General features: G+C 40.2%; 1 protein-coding gene across 1 annotated transcript in view; it reads left to right on the top strand.

Moving 5' to 3' along the window:
- Positions 1-23,057, top strand: part of LOC306883602 (A disintegrin and metalloproteinase with thrombospondin motifs 2-like) — a gene marked incomplete at both ends in the record, with an annotated part of 179,512 nt that overhangs the window by 148,823 nt on the left and 7,632 nt on the right. Inside the window, 16 exons of the mRNA XM_079438969.1 lie at positions 5,968-6,124; positions 6,383-6,488; positions 6,858-7,001; positions 7,081-7,213; positions 9,589-9,618; positions 11,465-11,578; positions 11,675-11,820; positions 12,066-12,241; positions 18,399-18,532; positions 18,608-18,728; positions 19,303-19,383; positions 19,477-19,640; positions 19,738-19,903; positions 20,303-20,435; positions 20,835-21,042; positions 21,128-21,257. Coding sequence (XP_079295095.1) covers positions 5,968-6,124; positions 6,383-6,488; positions 6,858-7,001; positions 7,081-7,213; positions 9,589-9,618; positions 11,465-11,578; positions 11,675-11,820; positions 12,066-12,241; positions 18,399-18,532; positions 18,608-18,728; positions 19,303-19,383; positions 19,477-19,640; positions 19,738-19,903; positions 20,303-20,435; positions 20,835-21,042; positions 21,128-21,257 — 2,143 coding nt within the window. The remainder of the gene's footprint in view (positions 1-5,967; positions 6,125-6,382; positions 6,489-6,857; positions 7,002-7,080; positions 7,214-9,588; positions 9,619-11,464; positions 11,579-11,674; positions 11,821-12,065; positions 12,242-18,398; positions 18,533-18,607; positions 18,729-19,302; positions 19,384-19,476; positions 19,641-19,737; positions 19,904-20,302; positions 20,436-20,834; positions 21,043-21,127; positions 21,258-23,057) is intronic.

A 23,057-nucleotide genomic window follows, 5' to 3' on the forward strand; every position in this document is an offset into this window, starting at 1 on the left:
TATCTAAAGAAAGCTTTAAATTGCTACTTAATGAAATAAATAAAAACGAAAACAAAAACTATTTAATACAATCGTTATCCGTGAAGATTCACTTCTCTCTAAAGGCGCGTCTAATAAGGAGATGACAAATCTTTACTATTTTCCGCGGACACATTCATGGTAATGACTTTTGCTGGGGCTTTTTCTTTATTGCGTGTATTTGAAGCAGAACTCTTCAGCTGCGCTGACGGCTCACTGCTGCTGCGGGACACTAAACACCGTCGAGTCGCTCTTGACAGTCGCGGCAGCATGGACTCATGTTGTTTCCACCAGCGCAGCAATTTTTTCATCAATAATTGATGGCTGTCTAAAATATAAAGATAAGGAGAAGCCTAAAACAGGCCCGAGACCCGGCCCCCGTCTGAACTATGACGTGAATATTGGCCCGAAGCCTGGCCCTAGGGACATAAAAAAGTAGGAGCCCAACTTTAAATTAAATAGAAAATAATAATAATAATAATTGGGGGCCGGGTAAATATAAATAATAAAAATAAAAGTGTGTTGTAATGCAAGCGTTACTGAACATGTACCGAGTAAAATATTACTGAAAATTTATTAGTAATGCCTTACACTACTGCGTTACAGCAAAAAGTAATACGTTACTGTAATGCATTACTTTTGTAACGCCTTACTCCCAACACTGCTTAAAGACTATATAACTTTCTCATCATCTTGCACTAAAAACGTTGAATAGATGCATTTCTTTATGCATGAAATATTTGAATATAAATTTGTTTTTAATGAGTTGTTAATAGCAGATAAACCATAGTTCTGTCATAATTCTGTTAAACCATTTCTGTTACAAAGTATTGTGGGGCCTTACACAAAAAAATTTAAAACATTTGAAGAGTCAGGACTGATGTTTGCTATAGTTAGGCCAGAGCTACTAAAATGTCAGTTTAATCAGTGAATCTTAGATTTTGTATTCTCCTGGGTGCACAAACTGCAGATTATATGAAAATTATAATATAAAAATATGAATTTATCGGTAGCTGTATCGGCCATGAGAAGGACTTAATTATCGGTTATCGGTATCGGTTAAAATTGTTCATATCGTGCATCCCTAAATTAAATCAATCATTTTTAAAGTGAGTCATTGAGTGATTTCTTTCAGCTGATTGGTGAAAAACACTTCTGCTCTGCATTGCTCAGAGATTAAACTAATTTAATGAAGCCTTTCATCTAATTAAATCTTTCAACATTGTTTGTTTGAGCTTCCCAACACAGCAACATTTATTCAACCGATGGTGTGCCACTAGTGGCTCAGAAATTACACACTTCACTTTTAAATGACACAATCTAGAGACAAACTAAACTGAGCTTTGAAAGAGCAATTTTTCTCTGGAATCATCTGATTAATATGATGTCTGGAAAAATACCTCTTAATCAGTAGTGAAGTTAATGCCTACTCTATTTATTCAATCAGCATCAGGTTTAGGAAGAAAGGATCTATTCTCCAGGAGTGCTATCTGGATGTGTAACCCATGAAGAAGATATTTTTAAGCCACTTAAACATGACAATCCATCACCTCTCTATCTCTGCGACGGAGCTTACTATTACCACAGATGTCAGTTCACCCAGCGGGAGAAATAGCTCACAACGCTATGGTGCCCTCAAATTTTGCTCTTCTTACTGAGACACTATACCACCCTCAGCCATTATGATAAATGGTGATTTTTCCTCCATGACAGATAGTGTGTGAGGTTACGTGCAGTTTCAGGTGAGATGGAGAGACAGAGGTCCACGGTGTGTCAGGCAGATGGCGTTTCCTGCACTGATTTGTGGTGATTGTCCCTCTGGCCTTGTCTTTCCAGGATTAAGTTCTTAAAATGCAAACTGTTCCACATGAACTCATCAGGCAGTTGGCACACTGGCCTCTCTCTCTCTCTCTCTCTGTCTCTCTCTGTTTATCTGTCAGTTCTCTTTCCATCTCTGTCGCTGTGCTCATACAACCTCTGGTTTCCTTTCCATTCTGTCTTTTTCCTTCCGTCTGTTGCTGGTCACACTTCGTCTGCCTCTCACTGTGCCTTAAAATGTTGTTTAACTCCATTCAGGGATGCAGTGGCCATAGGGAGCACTGTGGCTTGGTTGACCTGTGGTCGAAACCATATTTAGATAAAAAGTAAATATACAATGATTTTAAAGGGAAAAACTGTGCTGAAATCATCAGACAGGGTGGCCACGTCCCAGTGGTAGAGTTTGGCATAGATGACAAACTGTAGATACAAATTAAAAGCAATTGAATGTGTCCCTGTTATCTAGTTGAATGAAAATGTATGTTTATCTGTGCAGGATTTTAACATTAAAACATAAAAATTTTAAATTGTATTTAGTTTAAGTTTTTCAAGTTTTTAATATATATATATATATATGTATAATTATTTCAGCTTTATTTACATTAATAAACAAATGTTTTTTAATAGTTTTAGTTAACTACTATAACCCTGGTTTGCATCCAAGTTATATATTTAATTTATATTAAAAATCTAAATATGTCAAAAACATTCACAAATACACTAGTTTCCATTCTATGTGTTCAAGAAAACAAAACTGTCACTGCCAGGGCGTTGACGCAAACATTTTCTTCTGTGAGTGAGTTATTCTGTCACATGACTCGAGGCAAAGTCACATGTCCTTTTGATTTTCCATTGTAGTTTGTGTCTTCTTACTGAATAACAAATTATCTACCTGTTCACATTGGCATGTTGGTCCTTCCATTTGGCTTTTTATGCAATATACCTTACTCTGTTTTTTTTATCATTTAGAGATTTATTTTAAAACAAAATAATGTGCATGCAGTAGTCCTAGGCTGTTTGTCCCCCAATTTATTCTTGGCACCGTTCATGCAAGTACAATTCAAGAATGTGTCTGACAGACTGAATATGCATATTTTTGCAATAAACACATTCTTACAGGATTATCATGACAGCAATGATTAAATACCCAAGGTGCTTTAAACATAAATGGACTAATAGCTTATAAACCAAGTTTGTACAAACACATTATTTAGTTAAAAAACAAAACACACACAGAACTTGATTCATGGCTTCCATAACTCAAACGTTGTATGGTTAAGGTAGGAAATGTCTTTGAATGTTAAAACCATCATCCGTATGTTTTTTTTTTTTTTGCACATGTAGTACTTAGAGATACTTCCTATTAAATAGAGGCACATTGATGCAGTTGTTCCACTTTAGTAATTTCATTACAGTTTTTTTATTTTATTTATTTAGTCATTTAGCAGACGCTTTTATCCAAAGCGACTTACAAATGAGGACATAAGAAGCATTCAAAACCAACAAAAGAGCAACAACGTGCAAGTGCTATTACAAGTCTTGGTTAGCCTAACGCAGTACAGATAATTATTATTATTATTATTGTTATTTTTTAATAAAAAGACATAGATAAAATACAATTAGAATAGATAGTGCTAGAGTTAGAGGGTCAGTTTTGTTAACCTGTATCTCAACCTCACCCCTCTTTCAGTGTAAAAAACCTTTCTTTCTTTCCTATTCACACTCACTCGCATCCTCGATTCACTCTGGATCACCCACCTATTTCAGTAGCACTGCCACAGATATATATCTTTCTCCATCTGTATCTTTTTCTCTCCACCTCTCCCTCCCTCTTTTTCTCGCTCATACACAAATGCCTGGTTGTTCCACACCCACTCCTCTCCCCTGCCGCCTCAGCCCCAATCAGCATGCAGCCTCGCCCGTCTTGCCAGCAGGTTGTCCATCATTCCCAATTACTGTGGCAACCGTTGCTGCCGGCAGCGGCACGCACCGATCAACCGAGTGACCCCGCGCACCTCCAACAAGGTTCCAACATCACAGTCTCTTCCGCACATCTGTTCTGCTCTTCCCCTCACCTAGCGCTGAAAAGATAAAGAGACCCTGACATGACACACAGCATCAATCCACAGAGCATGTGTGTGTGCATCTTCGGTGGATCACAGAGAAGATAAAGATGCCGAGATATTCTTTTAATGAGCACGCTTGCACGTCTGTCATGTATTTCGTTAACAAGAACAAGAGGAAGTCTCTTGTGTACAGAATTCTGAGAACACCCTTCATGACATTATCAACAAACATCTCAGTGATGGAATGAAGATAAGTGAAGATAAATCATGTGTTTAGTAACTAGTTTGCATTAGTCTGCTGTCTGTGCACAAACCTACAGTGTAAAAATCATCAGTCACAAATAAATTAAGTGTAATGAGAGAATAAAGTGCTGGATGCACTTGTGCTGAGAGTGATGCTGAGTTTAGTTATTTCCCACCACCCTCTGTCTTCCCATGGTGCACAGCTATGCATTGGAATGGTGAAGCCTCCCTCTACTGGTTGGTGAAGACATTGCAGCGTAGTTCTCAGTTTATGACCTTGATGCAACATAAAATTCACAAGAGTGAGGCACAGGGAAAGAGTGAGGCAGTTTGAGGACACGCATCTGGAAAGGATCTCCAACTTCCATGGCTCTCGTGGCCACGTCATCAAAACACAGCCATGCATTCCTGTCTGGATGTTTCTTTGCACACATTTGTCTCTGCACAGATTAGGGAAGAAAACCAGTGCAGTGTTTATGTCTGTGTCACAAGAGCGTGAAATGTAGCAATAATAACAGCGTCACAACTGCCATGGTTTACAATGTAAACTTTTTTTTATTATTGTTATTGTAAACATTTCAGGTCAACGTGTTCAGTTTCGCTATACAAATTATTTTGATTTTGATTGTTTCAGTACTTTCAACATCAAAGGACGTTAATGATACTAGATGATACTAGCTGACTGATCAACAAAAGTGCTGAGCTTTTGAAGTTTGTGTTGATGTAATTGTTTAAGAGTCTGTCCTCTGATTAAAGGAACGGTCTAGGTTCAACCTCTGTGTTTTGACCAGAGAAAAATTTTGAGTAAAAAAAAGAATCAGATGTAACCCGCTTTGTAATCCTTAACATTTTCATAAGTAACTGTAATTTAATTACAAATTTTTTCTCAGTAACTGTAACTGATTACAGTTACTTTTATTTTGTAATTAAATTACGTAATTCATTTACATGTAATTAGTAACTCCCCAACACTGGATATAACTAAAAAGAAAATGTTAGAGTACAGTAATACATCACCTCTCATTTATTTCTCATTTGAACTCATGTAAATGAGAGGTAAAGTCTTGTGATTATATGCTGCCATTCAAAAGTTTGGAATCAGTATTGTAAATAAATTAATGCTTTTATTCACATTAAATTGTCCAGAAGTGATTGACTTAAAATAAATGCTGTTCTTTAAACCTTAGGGGGTGGTTTAAACAACATTGATAATGGGAAGAAATAATATTGATAATAACTTTGCTGAAAAAATAGCTTTGACATCACACATATAGATTATATTTTAAAATATATTAAAGCTATTTAAAATAATTATATTAAATTGTAATAGTGTTTCACAATATTATTGATTTCACTGCAACCTTTAAAAAAATTTTAGGAAAAAAAAAAACTTTGGAAAATTTGTGTACATACATACATAGAACAAAACATCTTTGTCTATAAAACTCAAAGAAAAAAGTTCACAAAACATAATTTATTGAGACACATTGGAAAAGCATTACAAGTCTTTTTAACTAACAGAACTGTGTTAGCTGAACAAAAAGGAGACATGTGACTTGACTCAGTGATTTGGATTGAGTGAAAAGTCCAAAATTGAGTAAACTCAAAATAGCTGTGCAGCAAGTTGTCTTGAAATTTTAAGTTAAGTCAACTTTTCATTTTTTACAGTGTACATTGGTCTGGCAGTAACAATTATTAGTACTTTCAAATGTTACTCACCCTCATCTCAGTTCAAACCCTTGATTCACACCTTGACCAGATGTCAATCGCGAAAATCAAAAAGTAGCTTTGAGTGTAACGTCCTTCTCATGTATGCTTTCAGTCCACGAGCCTCATTGAGCTGGGAAATCCTTCTCAGAGTCTGGAGAATGTGTGTCGCTGGGCTTTCGAACAGCAGAGGAAGGACACTAACGATAAAGAATACCATGATCACGCCATCTTTCTCACTCGTCAAGAGTTTGGACCCACAGGGATGCAGGGTAAAATCAACACACATGCACGCAAACACAGCATCATCAACCTCTATAGATTGAAACATGTTGCTAACAAGAGCAGATGATATTTTAAACATGAACGCGTGCGTTTAGTTTGAAAAATGGGCATATGTACGGACATGCCACAATGATCTTGAAATGACCTTGACTTCAGGCCTTTTCCAGTAGAAAATAAGTGTTAAAAATAAAGTGTGATGAAGATGTGAGGAGGATAAACTCAATCAAGTGTTCATGTGTTGCTAGGTTACGCTCCTGTCACAGGCATGTGTCATCCTGTACGGAGCTGCACTCTCAACCATGAAGACGGTTTCTCATCTGCTTTTGTCGTGGCGCATGAAACTGGCCACGTGTGAGTATCTGCTACAGTATGTCTAAAGATACCTCATGTATTTTTACATTTATACAGCAGTTTGTTCCGGTCCTTGAATCTGATTGGTTGAACAGTTATGTTCCTTGAATCTGATTGGTTGAGCATCATTCGAACAGCTGACTTTCCACTGTTTGTGTCGCTAATTTGTTCAAAAACAAATTCCTTCAGGAACAAATCAAGCGAATCATCGATTCATTCACACAACCAATTCATTCAAATTTTTCCACACAAATATGGCATCTATCCTGACCAAAGTCAGTTTGTAACTTGATTAAAATCTAAAAATGCCAAAATAAGAGGCAAACATGTCTTCAAAATGTAAATTGTATATATGCATATGTGTTATAGGTTGGGAATGGAGCATGATGGGCAGGGCAATCGTTGTGGAGATGAGGTGCAGATGGGGAGCATCATGGCCCCACTGGTGCAGGCGGCTTTCCACCGCTTCCACTGGTCCCGCTGCAGTCAACAGGAACTTGGCCGCTACCTGTAGTGAGTGCTAGACAGGCATACACAGACAATCTTGCTAGTACAACTGTGGATTAAATACCATCTCATTCTGCCTCTGAAGTTCGTATGATTGTCTCCGTGACGACCCATTCGAGCACACATGGGAGGAGCTTCCACACCTGCCCGGGCTGCATTACTCCATGCACGAACAGTGTCGCTTTGACTTCGGGGCTGGATACATGATGTGCACAGCGGTGAGTCTTGAATTCACTGCTGCACAGGCTTTTTCATTCAAGTAATGCATTATTATTATGAGATTGTAAAATCACTATGAGCATGTATAATTCTACAAGCATTCTTCCTTGACAGTCATCAGCTTGCCATAACAATCACCATTTGTGGTCATTGGGTTCACCATAGATCGCCGTGACCCAGTATGATGAGTGTTATACATGCCAATAATGCATTATGAATAGTATTTTGTGTTAAGTGACTGAGTTTTGATATCTGCACATGCCAAAGGGAAAAGGCTTAATGGAACAGAATACTGCACCAAAATGTTCAGTCTGTCACTATTTTACTCATGCTCATGTTGGTTCAAACCTGTATGACATTCTTTCTTCTGTAGTGTACAAAAGAAGCAGCTTTCAAGCTTTATGAAAGACACAAAATGTTAAATCATAAAAGTGGTCAATATGATTCATGCACTTTATTCCAAGTGTTCTGAAGTAATGTAAGTTATACAGTTAAACAGACTAAAATTTAATTTACCAGTCACTGTACTTTTTGGCATGTTCATCATAGAAACAGCATAGATTCATTAAAGGGTTAGTTCACCCAAGAATGAAAATTAGCCTGTGTTTTACTCACCCTCAAAGCATCCTAGGTGTCTGTGACTTTCTTCTTTCCGACGAATCCAATCGGAGTTATATTAAAAATTGTCCTGGCCCCTCCAAGCCTTTCAATGGGGTAAGTGGGTGTTTTTTGTCAACAGTTCAGAAGATGTGAAATAATGTGCGCACATCCGTAATAAAATGTCCCTCACATGGCTTCGGGGGGTGAATAAAGGCCTCCTGTAGAGAATCCATGCATTTTTTGTAAGATAAATATCCATATTTAAGAGGTAATAAACACTTTTTTTCTCACTTCCGCTGACTGTCGTACACAGAAGCCGTCCAGGCGGATGACGTAGGACGTCGGCGTTGCGTGATTAGTGACGAACGCGGAGTGAGAACAAAACAAAACACTGGTCACAAATTAAAAGCAAGGATTTGTAAAGAAAAATGTCAGAGGATTTCGATATAAGCCAAGAGGAGACTGGTTTTCCTTTGCTAAAGTAAAAACGTCTTCTGAACTGTTGACAAAAAACACCCGCTCACCACATTAGAAAGGCTTGGAGGGGCCAGGACAAGTCAGATTGGATTAGTCTGAAAGAAGAAAGTCACAGACACCTTGGATGCTTTGAGGGTGAGTAAAACACAGGCTAATTTTCATTTTTAGGTGAACTAACCCTTTAACAAACTATTCTTTGGAGTCAGATCTTCTTAAGTATTTTTTTCATAATTTTGCAAGTTTGAAAGCCTTTAAAACATTCTGTGTGTTCCACAGAAGAAGAAAAAAATTCATACAGGCTAACATAAGGGTGAGTGAGTGATGAAATCATTTGAATTTTTGGGTGAACAAATCTTTTACTGTACAAGAGAAGAAACGAGCTTTCATAAAACATTCTTATGAAAAAAATGCCTTCTTAATTGCCATTTTCTTCTTATTTTTTTACTTAAGAAAAAAGTTGAAAAATAACTATTCTCAAACATTCTTCTTAAGAACATTATCTAATTTCTTAGATAATGTTAGATAATTTCTTATGATAAAACTTTCAAGAACTTAAGTGAATCTTCTTAAAAATCATCGGACACACACACCGGAAGCGTTCAGTCTGGAGAGAGCGCAAAACCAGCACAAAAATGAATGAAACAGATCACTGCAGCTTGATACAGGCTCTTTAAAAGTAACTATTCAAAAACATGGAGGATTAAAAACGCAAAGATGAGCACCAGTCAAGCTGGTTACGACAAAAATAGTGTGCACGCTTATTATGATTATTAGGGTAATCTGAAGGAAGCACAAAAAGACAGTCTTTGAAGTCATCAGCCATGTATTCAGTCAAATAAAGACATTTTCTTCTCATGAAAAAATACGATGTTTTAAGAATATATTTGAGAACTTAATATTTTTTAAATAATTGCACTTAGGAATATTCTTACAAACTTATTGGAATTTATCTTAAAAATGTGTTGTAAACGTATTTTGTGAATCCAGCTCACAAAATAGATAGATGATATAAAATAAATTCCAGACTTACAATAAAACATATTTGATGAAGACCAAATTTCAAAATGATGTCATTCGTCTATTGAAGAGAAAATGCGTGGCTATAATTATACTGTTTGCAATTGACTGTTGGGAATAAAATTGATCAGATAATCAAAACCAGATGTCATGAGTTTGATATTACTTGATAAACTGGATAAAAATTATTTCAAACATCATTTCTGCTCACAAAATGAGATTCCAGCTGAACAGCAGTTCTCGGACTGGACTTCACTGTCTTGTTAAACCATTCCCTTAGCTGCAAAAGATGGGGCCATCAGGAGCCCAGGTAAGGTGTCCTCCTCAGTTGCAACATTGCCTCTTTCGTTTGAACTTGGTTAAATTCAGATGGTCTTATTGTCATTACATGTTATTGGTTGGTGTTCAGCTCATTGTCATTTAGACACATGCGCCACAGGATACTAAACCCACAGTTGTTTCTGAATTAATTGGCATTCACAAGCATTAAAAGGAGTGCTTGAGTTCAATACAAATTTTAAATAATTCTGCCTCATACTAAAGTTTCTAAAAATAAATGTAAAAAAAACCCCAAAAAACTGTGTGTACATAAATGCACAGAGGCATGCACATGAATACTCAAGCAAAGAGCAAACTCTACACATATGTATGAATTGCATTGGGATAATGCATAACTGGAGGTTTAGCCACCCAGAGGGGTGTTTCCCAAAAGCATCGTTAGCTATGGTCGTTACTTCCATTGAACTCTATTGGTAACGACGGAACTTGCGACCATAGTTGCTTTAGGGAAACTCACCCCAGAACAGTAGTCCCACTGCTTAACGGTTAATTTAGACAACTTTGCAGCTTAAGTAATGCATTTTTGTGTGGAAGAATTTATATAAGTGCTTTAGCAAGAACATGAATGGCACTGTGCTTCTAAACCCTCTGGAATGCCTTGCCACTATGTTTTGGTTCTGATTTCGAACTGAAGGATAAAATTATTCTCTGTAGTAATTGAAAACATGCCGCAGATTCTCTTAATACTGTAGATCTCAAACCTCTTTTGAACATTCCTTTAATGTCAAGTTAACCAGGTCATTGTAGCCTGGTGACTTTTCAGAGAGTTTTCTACATTCATTAGAAAAAATATCCATGAATAGATTGCTGACTGGAGCAAGTTTAACCGTACAGTTCTCAGAAGCATCTAAAAATCTCTACAGGTGCTTAATAATTGTCTAGCTTTTGGCCTAGCAATCTTGTCGCTATTTAGCTTGGCAAACTCTAAACAATATTCAAACTGAGACAACAGTAGAAGCCAGCTGGCTACTGGTGAAAACTGTGAGCCATTATTTTGCACTTGGTGTCTTAATGTGTTTAAAACACTTGTTGGGTTTAGGATCCTGCTAAATGTAGTGTCATTAGTACCACAGCCAGAGATTCTGGTCTTGTCTACTACGCCTCTCAGAGGAAGGAAAACAAAGAGAGATTTTGCGTAACTTTTTACCTTAATTGAGGCCATATCCCATCACTGCCCAGCATTCTGTTGTCTAACTGTGCTGTTGGTCACAGGCTGTATCATAACTTTAAGAGTTTTTGTCATTGTTTTGATTTGCCTGCATGAGATTGCTTTGTTACATAAATATAACCTGCCCATGAATGAAAATATATCATACTGTTTCATCATGCCTGTACAACTGTTATAATATTATATTTTATATTATATTAACATTCTCTCTCTCTCTCTCTCTCTCTCTGTCTCTAATATCTCTCTCTCTTTCTCTCTCTCTCTCTCTCTTTGTATATATATTAGAGACAGAGAAAGAGAGAGAGAGAGAGAGAGAAATATTTATTTACTTGTAATGAATAAATGTATAATAATAATAATACTAATTATAATAACAATTTATTTACAATTTATTAAAAAGTATCTGTTTAATGTTTAATGGACTTTTTAAATTAAAAAAAAATTACTGAACTATTTTAATAGTGGCATTTGTACATCATTTTGTCTTTGTAATGAACAGTTTACTATATTTACCCCATATAATGTCCTTTGGTTTGATCCTAGTCTTGTGACTATCGGACCAGCTGCATCTTGTCGTAAGATTTCTCTCATTCAGAGTATGCGCGAGTTTGAGAGTGATATTTCTTCTCTATGTTCCTCTGTTTCTCAGTATCGCCCCTTTGACCCATGTAAGCAGCTTTGGTGTTCTCACCCAGACAACCCTTTCTTCTGCAAGACCAAAAAAGGTCCACCCATTGATGGCACTAAATGCGGTGATGGGAAGGTACCACTCAGCCTTTCATGCAGATTCATCCTGAGGTGTTAGACTCACTTGCTTCCTCTGTGTTGATGTGTTTGCCCTGCTCTCTTCCTCTCTCAGCACTGTTTTAAAGGCCACTGTATGCAGTTGACTCCAGACATCATAAAAAAGGATGGCAACTGGGGGATGTGGAGTGACTTTGGCGCCTGCTCTCACCCCTGTGGAAGGGGACTACAGTTTCGCACCCGAGCTTGTGACGATCCACGGTGTGTATACTATCTGTCTGTTTATTCAGTACTCTATCTATCTATCTATCTATCTATCTATCTATCTATCTATCTATCTATCTATCTATCTATCTATCTATCTATCTATCTATCTATCTATCTATCTATCTATCTATCTATCTATCTGTCTGTCTGTCTGTCTGTCTGTCTGTCTGTCTGTCTGTCTGTTGGTCCAATTTTTTCATATCTAGCTCATTTTTTCCACTTTTGTTAACTTCCTCCAGTCCAGCTAACGGTGGACGTATTTGCTCCGGCCCAAGCTATCAGTTTCAGATTTGTAATGCACATGAGTGTGAGGACCCGTACCACGACTACAGAGCCGATCAATGTAGCATGATGGACAACAAGTTTGAGTACCAGAATACCTGGCACCACTGGCTGCCTTATGAACAGCCCGACCGTAAGTAATACAGCAGATTTCATGGACCACAGTTGAAAACAGCATTTCATCTGCAAAAAACACACCAATGTTTTTTTTTTTTATAAATAATGTAAATCATTTTAAATATTGTAAACAATTTGCAGATGCAAATGTGACCCCCACCTCATCTAGTTAGCAGTGTTGGGGAGTAACTAGTTACATGTAACAGAATTACGTAATTTAATTACAAAATGAATGTAACTAATCTGTTACAGTTACTGAGAAAAATGTGTAATGAAATTACAGTTACTTGTGAAAACGTTGACGATTACAAAGGGGGATTACATCTGAATATTTTCACACACATACAGATATGACAGATTTTTTTCCTATATTGCATTGACTTTAAAATATGGGACACCAATGTTTTAGGAGTTTAGGACACAGAATAGGACACATTCAATAACTGTATTATGTATATGCTTTATTTTTTTTCAAGGCATTGTTGGATTCCAGTGTTTCCTGTCAGAGCTATGCAAAGATTTGATTTCAAAAACGGTATCATAGCTATTAAACAGTTTCTTGTTGATTTTAAAACTGTATTTAACCTCAAAATGATCTCAAAGTAAAGTGTTAAAAAAATAACTAACAACTTTAAAGTGTTAAAGTCTGATTTTGTGGTGGCTTTGGTTTAAAAATGAATTATTCTAACCTTAATTCAAGTGAAGAAGGATTTTGAAAGTCTGACAGTAATCATTGTTGAGTACTACTGTAAGGTTAACCCAGCCTGCTTTAAATGTTTGAAAATGATTATTAGTTGAAAACATTCGTTAGAAATTAAGAATAGTAATCAAAAAGTAATCAAATGTAATCACATTACTTAATGTCACCACAGTCACCGCAGTCTCCACCAACGACACTCACCAGATCCCAATCCCCTGATTTCTGATCACCGCCACCTGTCAGCACTATATCCCTGCACTCCTCCAGTTCACTGACTGTCTGGTCTCAAACATTCCATGTTGACTAACCTGACCCACTTACCTTTTGTCTACTTACCAGTTGCACCAGTGTTCCTATCCCTGTTCTCCACCGCTCCAGTTCTCCACCGTCTCCACGCTCCGCTGTTACATCCGGATCCCCTGGAAAAGGAAAAAGGACATTCACACTCAGATAAGCCCCTAGAGACATTCCCATTCCCCGCCTGCTTACCTGGGCATTCTGCTCATCTCATTCCCCTCTGCTATTACTCAATAAACCTGTTGATTGTATTGCACTTACCTCTGAGTCCTGTGTCTATCTGCTAACAGAAGACCAGACCAGAACTAACGACCAGAGATGGAGTTCCCGAACCCTGCCACTGCGGATCCCCTCGAAGAGCTGGTTAGCGCTCTTCGAACAGCTCTCTCTCCAGTCACACACCCTCAGTCTGCCTCTGCCAGTCCCATGGCCATCCCTGCTAACTATTCGGGTGAGGCGGTTGAATGTAACGTTTTTTTACTCCAAGTTTCAATCTACATTGAGATGCAATCCCATACATTTTCCAGCGAACGGGCTAAAGTTGCCTTCCTGATCTCCCTGCTAACCGGATGGGCATTGATCTGGGCACGAGCCATCTGGAACTCACAGACCACTATAATTAACTGGACTCGGGAGCCTCAGGAAATTTCATCTCACAAGCCCTCCTAAAACAGCTTGATTTACCCCGCCAGAGACAGGCTGAGCTGAAGATCGAGACCATACAGGTAAAACTGCTTGGGCGTGGGCACATCAAGTTCCGGTCTCCGCCGATCACTCTGCAAGTAAGCTGTCTTCATCAGGAGAGAATTTCCTTTCTGGTACTGGAGGGACCCACCGTCGATATCATCCTGGCTATCTCAACATTCCCCCGAAGTCAGATGGGATACCAGCGAGATCCTCCGAAGGAGTAAAACCGGCATCCAAAACTGTCTCTCCAACGTCCCTGTACCCCTGGTTAGTAACCCGAAGCTCCAAGTTCATTCCTCCCTGGTGGAGAGCCCCGAACCTCGTGAGGTTCCGACGATCCCATCTGACTACATGGCGTTCCAGGATTTGTTCAGCAAACAGGCAGCCACGAAGTTACCACCGCACTGGCCATGGGATTGTGCCATCGACCTGCTGCCTGGAGCGATACTCCCCAAGGGTCGAGTATACCCCCTGTCCATCCCAGAGCGCAAGGCGATGTAGGATTACATCAAGGAGGCTCTCCAACAACAGTTCATTCGTCCCTCCACCTCTCCGGCAGCCTCAAGCTTCTTCTTCGTGGGCAAGAAGGACAGAGGCTTGTGGCCCTGCATCGACTACCGGACCCTCAATGATCACACTGTCAAGCTCCCTTATCCTCTTCCCCTGGTCGCGGCCACCCTCGAGGAACTCTGTGGGGCCCGCATCTTCTCGAAGCTGGACCTGTGGAGCGCCTATAACCTCGTTCGTATTCAGGAAGGCGACAAGTGGAAGACAGCGTTCATTACCCCCTCAGGCCACTATGAATATCGGGTCATACCGTTTGGCCTTTCCAATTCCCCGTCCGTCTTCCAGGGGGTTATGAACGAGGTGTTCCGGGAGTTCCTCCACCGGTTTGTCATTGTATACATAGACGATATCCTGATCTACTCCCGGAACCTGGCCGAACATCGCCATCATGTGACGCAGGTTCTACGCCAACTCAGGAAACACCACCTCTACCTGAAGCTCGAGAAGTGTGAGTTTCACCGCCCCACGGTCCAGTTCCTCTGCTACATCCTCAGTGCGGATGGGATCCAGATGGACCAGGGGAAGGAGGTCCAAGCCATCCGGGACTGGCCCCTGCCTCAGTCAGTAAAGGAACTCCAATGATTCCTCGGCTTCGCAAATTTCTACCGGAGGTTCAATCTGAACTTCAGTCTCCTCTCAGCCCCCCTCTCGTCCATGCTCCGTCAGAAACCCAAGTCTCTGTCCTGGAACTCCAAAGCTCGAGCCGCCTACAAGAAGCTCCAGGAGGCCTTCTGCACTGCTCCCATACTCTCACATCCCGAAGCCCAACTCCCATTCATAGTGGCAGTGAATGCCTCCACCACCGGCGTGGGAGCAGTGCTGTCTCAATAAAACTGGCGCTGGAGGAATGGAGACACTGGCTGGAGGGAGCTCAACACCCCTTTACGGTCATCACTGACCACAAAAACCTTGAATATCTCCGAAGTGCTAAGAGGTTAAACCCCCGGCAGGCTCGCTGGACCCTCTTCACCCAGTTCTTGTTTTCCATCACGTATCGACCCGGAGATAAGAATGTCAAGGCGGATTCCCTATCACGTATCCATGTCCCCGACGAACCCTCCACACCTGAACCCATACTCCCTCCAGCCGTCCTTGTGAGCCCCATCCGGTGGGCCCTGGATGAACAGATCCGCATCGCCTCTATCACCGAACCCGCTCCGCTGGGAGGCCCAGAGGGCAAAACCTACATGCCCACTTTCTTGAGGACTTCCCTTCTGGACTCCCTGCATGCTCCCCCGGGCTCTGGACACCCAGACAGCCAGCGTAGTCTCTCGCTCCTCCAAGCTCGGTACTGGTGGCCCAGTATGGCCCGGGATGTCTCCCAGTATGTTCGTGGATGCTCAGTCTGCGCCATCTCCAAGACCCCGCATCACTTACCTGCCGGAAAATTAGTCCCGTTACCCATTCCATGTCGACCCTGGTCCCAAGTCGGAGTCGACTTCATCACAGATCTCCCCAAGTCAGAAGGTTATACCTGCATACTCGTTGCAGTTGACAGATTCTCCAAAGCCTCCGGGGTTTACCCACAGCCCTCGAAACGGCAGAGGCCCTCTTCGATAATATCTTCTGCACCTTCGGCATCCCGGAAGATGTCGTCTCTGACTGTGGGCCACAGTTTGTCTCCCATGTCTGGAAGGATTTCTTCAAACTCCTCGATGTCACCGTCAGTCTCTCCTAAGGGTATCACCCCCAGACTAATGGCCAGACTGAGCGGAAGATTCAGGAGATATCTCCGGGCCTACTGTCATGACAAACCGCTTCCTCCCGTGGGCCGAGTATGCACAAAATTCCCTCTAGCAAACCGCCCCTAGTCTACAGGGTGCAGGACATCTTGGACTCTTGGCGACGGGGTGGTCGCCTGGAATATCTTATTGACTGGGAGGGATACGGGCCGGAGGAAATATCCTGGGTGGCCCAGGACGATGTGCTGGATCCCTCTCTCCTGGCCGAGTTTCACCAGAACCACACTGACCGTCCTGCACCCAGAGGCCTTGGCCGACCCCGTCGCCGTACTAGAGCGTCAGAAGCTGCCCATGGAGGAGGGGTTACTGTCAGGGAGTCACCACAGTCACCGCAGTCTCCACCAACGACACTCACCAGATCCCAATCCCCTGATTTCTGATCACCGCCACCTGTCAGCACTATATTCCTGCACTCCTCCCGTTCACTGACTGTCTGGTCTCAAACATTCCATGTTGACTAACCTGACCCACTTACCTTTTGTCTACTTACCAGTTGCTCCAGTGTTCCTATCCCTGTTCTCCACCGCTCCAGTTCTCCACCGTCTCCACGCTCCGCTGTTACCTCCAGATCCTCTGGAAAAAGAAAAAGGATATTCACACTCAGATAAGCCCCTAGAGACATTCCCATTCCCCGCCTGCTTACCTGGACATTCTGCTCGTCTCATTCCCCTCTGCTACTACTCAATAAACCGGTTGATTTTATTGCACTTACCTCTGAGTCCTGTGTCTATCTGCTGACACTTAAATAAAGTAATTGAAGTAGTTAAACTATTACTACTTATTACATATTTAAATAGGGTAACTTGTAATCTGTAACCTATTACATTTCCAAAGTAACCTTCCCAACACTGCTAATTAAAAAGTCCTCAAATTCATTTATCAGAGTCATGACATGGTAGTTTATACATGTTGAGCAATGGCCCTACTGTAATTTGTTCAAGTTTGGCTTGCAATATTTCACAGTACTGGACAAGATACTTTTCACTCTGCACCGTATTTTGCCAGCAATTTGGCAAATACCAAAAAAATCTTAAATATCAGTGCAGCAGAATATTTGACTTTGTATTGATTTAAATAAACTTTACATAAAAAACAATGTAGTTTAACTTTAAAGTATCTTTTATTCAGTTATTTTAAATGATTTACATTTTATTCAAAGCTTACTTTAGATTGTTTCCCACTCCTGTCCTGCACAATCAAGCTCAGTTTGTCAGCCAGGCCTGTAACCAGACTGATGTAATCCATTTCTCTGCACAGCTGTTCTCACTTATACAGTGGGTACACATGAAAATATGATTTCATTCAAAACCCCCCTCTTTTTTCCACATGTACTTCTACAATATTCATGACATCACTTAGAACATGAAATCCCTTTTGATGCATTAGTGCTGTTGATATCTTAGTCTTACGATCAACACAGGCACATCCAAAGTAATTCTCATATAAAGAACCTTTTTGAGCCTTTTTTTTCTTTTTTTTTTTACTGTCATGTCAATTAAGACTGAACTGCAGAATAATTCAGAAGAGAATGTTTGTGGTTCATAAAGTGGGCTTGGATACCATTGATCAGATGAGATAATCATTTTTACATGATGATTTTTACATCTTACTCTCTGGAGAACTGTTCTCTGTTGGTCTTGATTTGATTTGTGTGGGTTTGCTTTTTTGGTGGGGAATAAAGTACTTGGTTTACTTGTACTTTTCCCACACAGAGTGAAATTAAATGCTTTTAAATTTCTGGGACATTCAACAGGCATCACATTGTTCGTGGAAAAGTTTTGGTCTTTATGATAAAATGAGCTGGACTTATTAGAATGTTCTTCTGGAACAGAAGCATTCAGTTTTTGGATTATCTGGGAAATTGTTTGGGGTCATATAATGTACAATGATTTTATAGACCATTTCAAGACTATCAAGAGACATTTTTTTGTATAAACCATATCCTCTGGTGGACAAAGATGTAGCCTAATAGATGTGGAATATTTTTTAAAGCATTTTGTACATTTAAATTGTATATTGTCAACATTTATTTTGTTTTAATTTTTTGTCTTAGAATTAGATTTTTCTTTTTAAACAGTTTTTTAAAATTCAAGATAATCTCTAGATCTTCTAAATCTTTATAAATATGCACTTCATCTAGATTCATCCCTCAAGGATCTCTCTTATCTTGTTTTCCATAGCTAAGCAACGCTGCAAATTGTTCTGTCAATCCAAAGAGACGCGAGCTGTAGTCAACATGCAGACTCAGGTGGAACCTGGAACACGCTGCTCCTACAAAGATCCCTACAGTGTGTGTGTGGCCGGAGACTGTGAGGTGAAGAGCTGCGTGTATCACTTGTAAATGTTTGTGTTTAGTGGCCTGTTGCTCATGATGTCTCTCTCCCTTCAGAAAGTGGGCTGTGATAATGTGGTTGGATCAGGTCTACAGGAAGATAAGTGCGGCATCTGCGGGGGAGATGGAACCAAGTGCAAGACTCACAAGTTTAACTTCACCTTTGTAGAGAAGAAAGGTACTGTACGTCTCCACAGCACACATGTAGGCTCTGTTCCAAAACCTAGGCAGCATTTTAAGGCATTACAGGCCCAGTCCAGACACAATGGCTTTTTCCAAACATTGGCAGAATTATAATGCCTCATAAGATCCATTCTTTTGGCCAAATTCTTTGCAAAGGCAATCCTGTAACATAGTGCAACTTGCAAGATCAGTGAAAAATACAAGAAACAAAAATGGGTTTCAAATATCCTTAATTTAATACTGAAAAGTAGTGATCGATGCTTTTGAAAGACTGCTTTGTGAAGCTTGTATCAAACTGCGAAGAGTCATGTGATTTGAGTAAACAAAGCTTTGTTACATCATAACTGTTTTAAAGTTTATGTTTTTAAAAACACATTTGTATAACAAAAGCAAGAGTTGTACTTTCTAGTCTAATATTGACCTGTGCTCTCCATTTAACAAACAAAACAAGCTGTAAAATTTTATAAAATAACACATAGAGACTGGTATTAGAAAGGTTCGAAAAGTTGTTTAATGTTTATTAAATTACTGGAGTAAATTAATAGTGATTTGGAAATGTTTTGGTTTAGGTGTCATTAAAGTGCTTGAAGTTCCCAGAGGGGCGAGACATCTCTTCATTCAGGAACTTAATGGGACTACTCACATTTTAGGTAAAACCTGATCATTTCCTGTTGTTTTTCATACATTAAGCACAATGCCTGTTTGATTGCAGCTCTCTCTCTTCATTTTCTTTCACTGAATAGCTGTCAGGACTAAAGCATCAGGTGATTTCTTTCTCAACGCACACGGAGACTACCCAGAGACACGCTCAGTTATTGAAAAAGGTCTGGAATGGGAGTATGAAAATAAAAACAACAAGGACACCATTCAAACCAGCGGACCCTTGAAAAATGACATAGTTGTCATGGTAATCTCCTGTAGAGATTTACACACACACATACACACACGAGTGGACACACAACTTGTCTTAAATAATTGTCTTTAACAGTGTAATTGTTTACTAGATCCGAATGCATGGATCGGCCAAAGTGAAGGTGTCGATCAAATACATCACTGACAATGACAGACTGAGCGATGGTGCCAATGAGAACAACATGGTCCCTGATAATGCGGTGCCATATTCCTGGGTGGTGAAGAGATGGACACCTTGTTCCAAGACCTGTGGAGGAGGTAGTACACTGTAACCATAATCATTTGTTTGAGAGTAGTTTATTATAGATAGAGACAGCTAAGTTTCTACTATAACAGATCCTTTGCTAAGTCCTGCCTTAAAACATTACTGGAAAATCTTATCTCAGCAATTACTGCTGTCCACTATACTATCAAGCTCTCAAAAGTGACTAAAAGGAGGCGATACTGATAATAGTGAAGTGCCGCCTCAATGATGACATGTGGGCGTTACTTTAGGATGATAGAAGTGGAAGTGCTGAACTTGATTGAGCTCTGACGATGCTTAGTCCAATAGAATGTTAGATTATATTATTTTGATTATTATAGAATTGTATTGTGTTTTTTGTATTTCTCTTTTCATGCTCATTAGTATTTCATTCACTACCTTCTTATGGATAGGTATTCAGATGACGCGTTATGGCTGCCGTAAGAATGCAGAGATGAGGATGGTTCATCGCAGATTCTGTGAGAAAATCAAGCAGCCTCCACCGCTGTTTAGAGACTGTTTCGTGAGAGAGTGTGCTCAGCCCATGTGAGTGTGTGCGCCAAATAAGTTAGAAGGATATTATTATTATTAGTTGTAATTCACATTTTCAATTTTGGGGGCAAGACACACCAAGTGATTCTTTATTTTTACTTTTTTATTAACTATTATCTAAAACACTACTATCGAAAACATTACAATGTCATGTAATGTCTTTTTATTATTTTATAAAAAAAATTATATATGTAGTTAATAGATTTAATATACAGTAATACATAAAAAAAAACTTGATGCAAAAAATTCCCTAGCACTACATTACGTGGCCTGGTTTTCTGCAACTATAGTCTGTCTCCAGTAGATGTCAGTGTGACACTGTTGTACCTTTGCATCACACATGACACTTTGGCACCTGTTTTTCTGGATAAACTTTGACTGTTATGTGTTTAGCTGGGTGGCTGGAGAGTGGCGTGAATGCAGTAAGTCTTGTGGGAAGATGGGAACTCAGACACGCTATGTACGCTGCGTCCAACCTCTGGGCGACGGCAAGTTCAAATCCATCCGCAGTCGTTACTGCAGCGATGAGCGCCCAGAGTCCCGCAGAGACTGCAATCGCAACCTGTGCCCTGCTGAGTGGAGGCTGGGCCCCTGGTCACAGGTACATACATCTGACATGCTGTGTTTCCATCAGTACAGGTCTGATATAAAATAATGAATGTTTGTTTGTGTGTGTGCTGTTGTAGTGCTCAGTGACGTGTGGTAATGGTACGCAGGAGAGGCAGGTGCTTTGTCATACCCCTGACAACACCACTGGACTCTGTCTGGACTCCAAACCAGCTGCATTGAGACCCTGCAGAATGGATCCCTGCCCAAGTGCGTATTTGATTGTGCTCACATTTTCAGTAACTTTAAGGCTAAAATAACAACACAAATAACAGATCAGTACATTCAAAATTTAAGTCAACATGAAGTGCTGTTTGCAGCCTATTTTAAATTAATATTTTGCTACACTCAGAAATATGTCAGAGTAAAAAAATATAGCCTATATTGGGCAGGACTTGAGAGCCATTGAGAATTGGATGAATTGTTATAGGTTGCCGCAACATACCAAAAGGGAGTCAGGGTTAAAAGTAAAGCTCCTATAATGCATCTTTCTAAGAGAAGGGTGTCTCTAAGTGGTTACACTTTACAATAAGGATATGTAGGCCTACATTATTCAACATGAAATACCACTGAACATTATTTCACACCATACAGTATCTCACAGAAGTGAGTACACCCCTCACATTTTTGTAAATATTTTATTATATCTTTTCATGTGACAACACTGAAGAAATGACACTTTGCTACAATGTAAAGTAGTGAGTGTACAGCTTGTATTACAGTATAAATTTGCTGTCCCCTTAAAATAACTCAACACACAGCCATTAATGTCTAAACCGCTGGCCACAAAAGTGAGTACACCCTTAAGTGAAAATGTCCAAATTGGGCCCAATATTCAATATTTTGTGTGGCCACCATTATTTTCCAGCACTGCCTTAATCCTCTTGGGCATGGAGTTCACCAGAGCTTCACAGGTTGCCTCTGGAGTCTTCTTCCACTCCTCCATGATGACATCATGTTGACGTTATCATGTTGGAATACTGCTCTGCGGCCCAGTCTCTGCTTGTATGTCACAGTACATGTTGGCATTCATGGTTCCCTCAATGAACTGTAGCTCCCCAGTGCCGGCAGCACTCATGCAGCCCCAGACCATGACACTCCCACCACCATGCTTGACTGTAGGCAATACACACTTGTCTTTGTACTCCTCACCTGTTTGCCGCCACACACACTTGACACCATCTGAACCAAATAAGTTTATCTTGGTCTCATCAGACCACAGGACATGGTTCCAGTAATGCATGACCTTAGTCTGCTTGTCTTCAGCAGACTGTTTGTGGGATTTCTTGTGCATCATCTTTAGAAGAGGCTTCCTTCTGGGACGACAGCCATGCAGACCATTTTGATGCAGTGTGCGGCATATGGTCTGAGCACTGACAGGCTGAACCCCCACCCCTTCAACCTCTGAAGCAATGCTGGCAGCACTCATCCGTCTATTTCCCAAACACAACCTCTGGATATGACGCTGAGCATGTGCACTCAACTTCTTTGGTCGACCATGGCGAGGCCTGTTCTGAGTGGAGCCTGTCCTGTTAAACTGCTGTATGGTCTTGGCCACTGTGCTGCAGCTCAGTTTCAGGGTGTTGGCAATCTTCTTATAGCCTACGCCATCTTTATGTAGAGCAACAATTATTTTTTTCAGATCATTAGAGAGTTCTTTGCCATGAGGTGCCATGTTGAACTTCCAGTGACCAGTATGAGAGAGTGAGAGCGATAACACCAAATTTAACACACCTGCTCCCCATTCACTCCTAAGACCCTGTAACACTAACAAGTCACATGACACCGGGGAGAGAAAATTGCTATTTGGGCCCAATTTGGACATTTTCACTTTTGTGACCAGCGGTTTAGACATTAATGGCTGTGTGTTGAGTTATTTTGAGGGGACAGTAAATTTACACTGCTATACAAGCTGTACACTCACTACTTTACATTGTAGCAAAGTGTAATTTCTTCAGTGTTGTCACATGAAAAGATATAATAAAATATTTACAAAAATGTGAGGGGTGT

This window comes from Barbus barbus (assembly GCF_936440315.1).
Source record: "Barbus barbus genome assembly, chromosome: 17".
Taxonomy (NCBI): domain Eukaryota; kingdom Metazoa; phylum Chordata; class Actinopteri; order Cypriniformes; family Cyprinidae; genus Barbus; species Barbus barbus.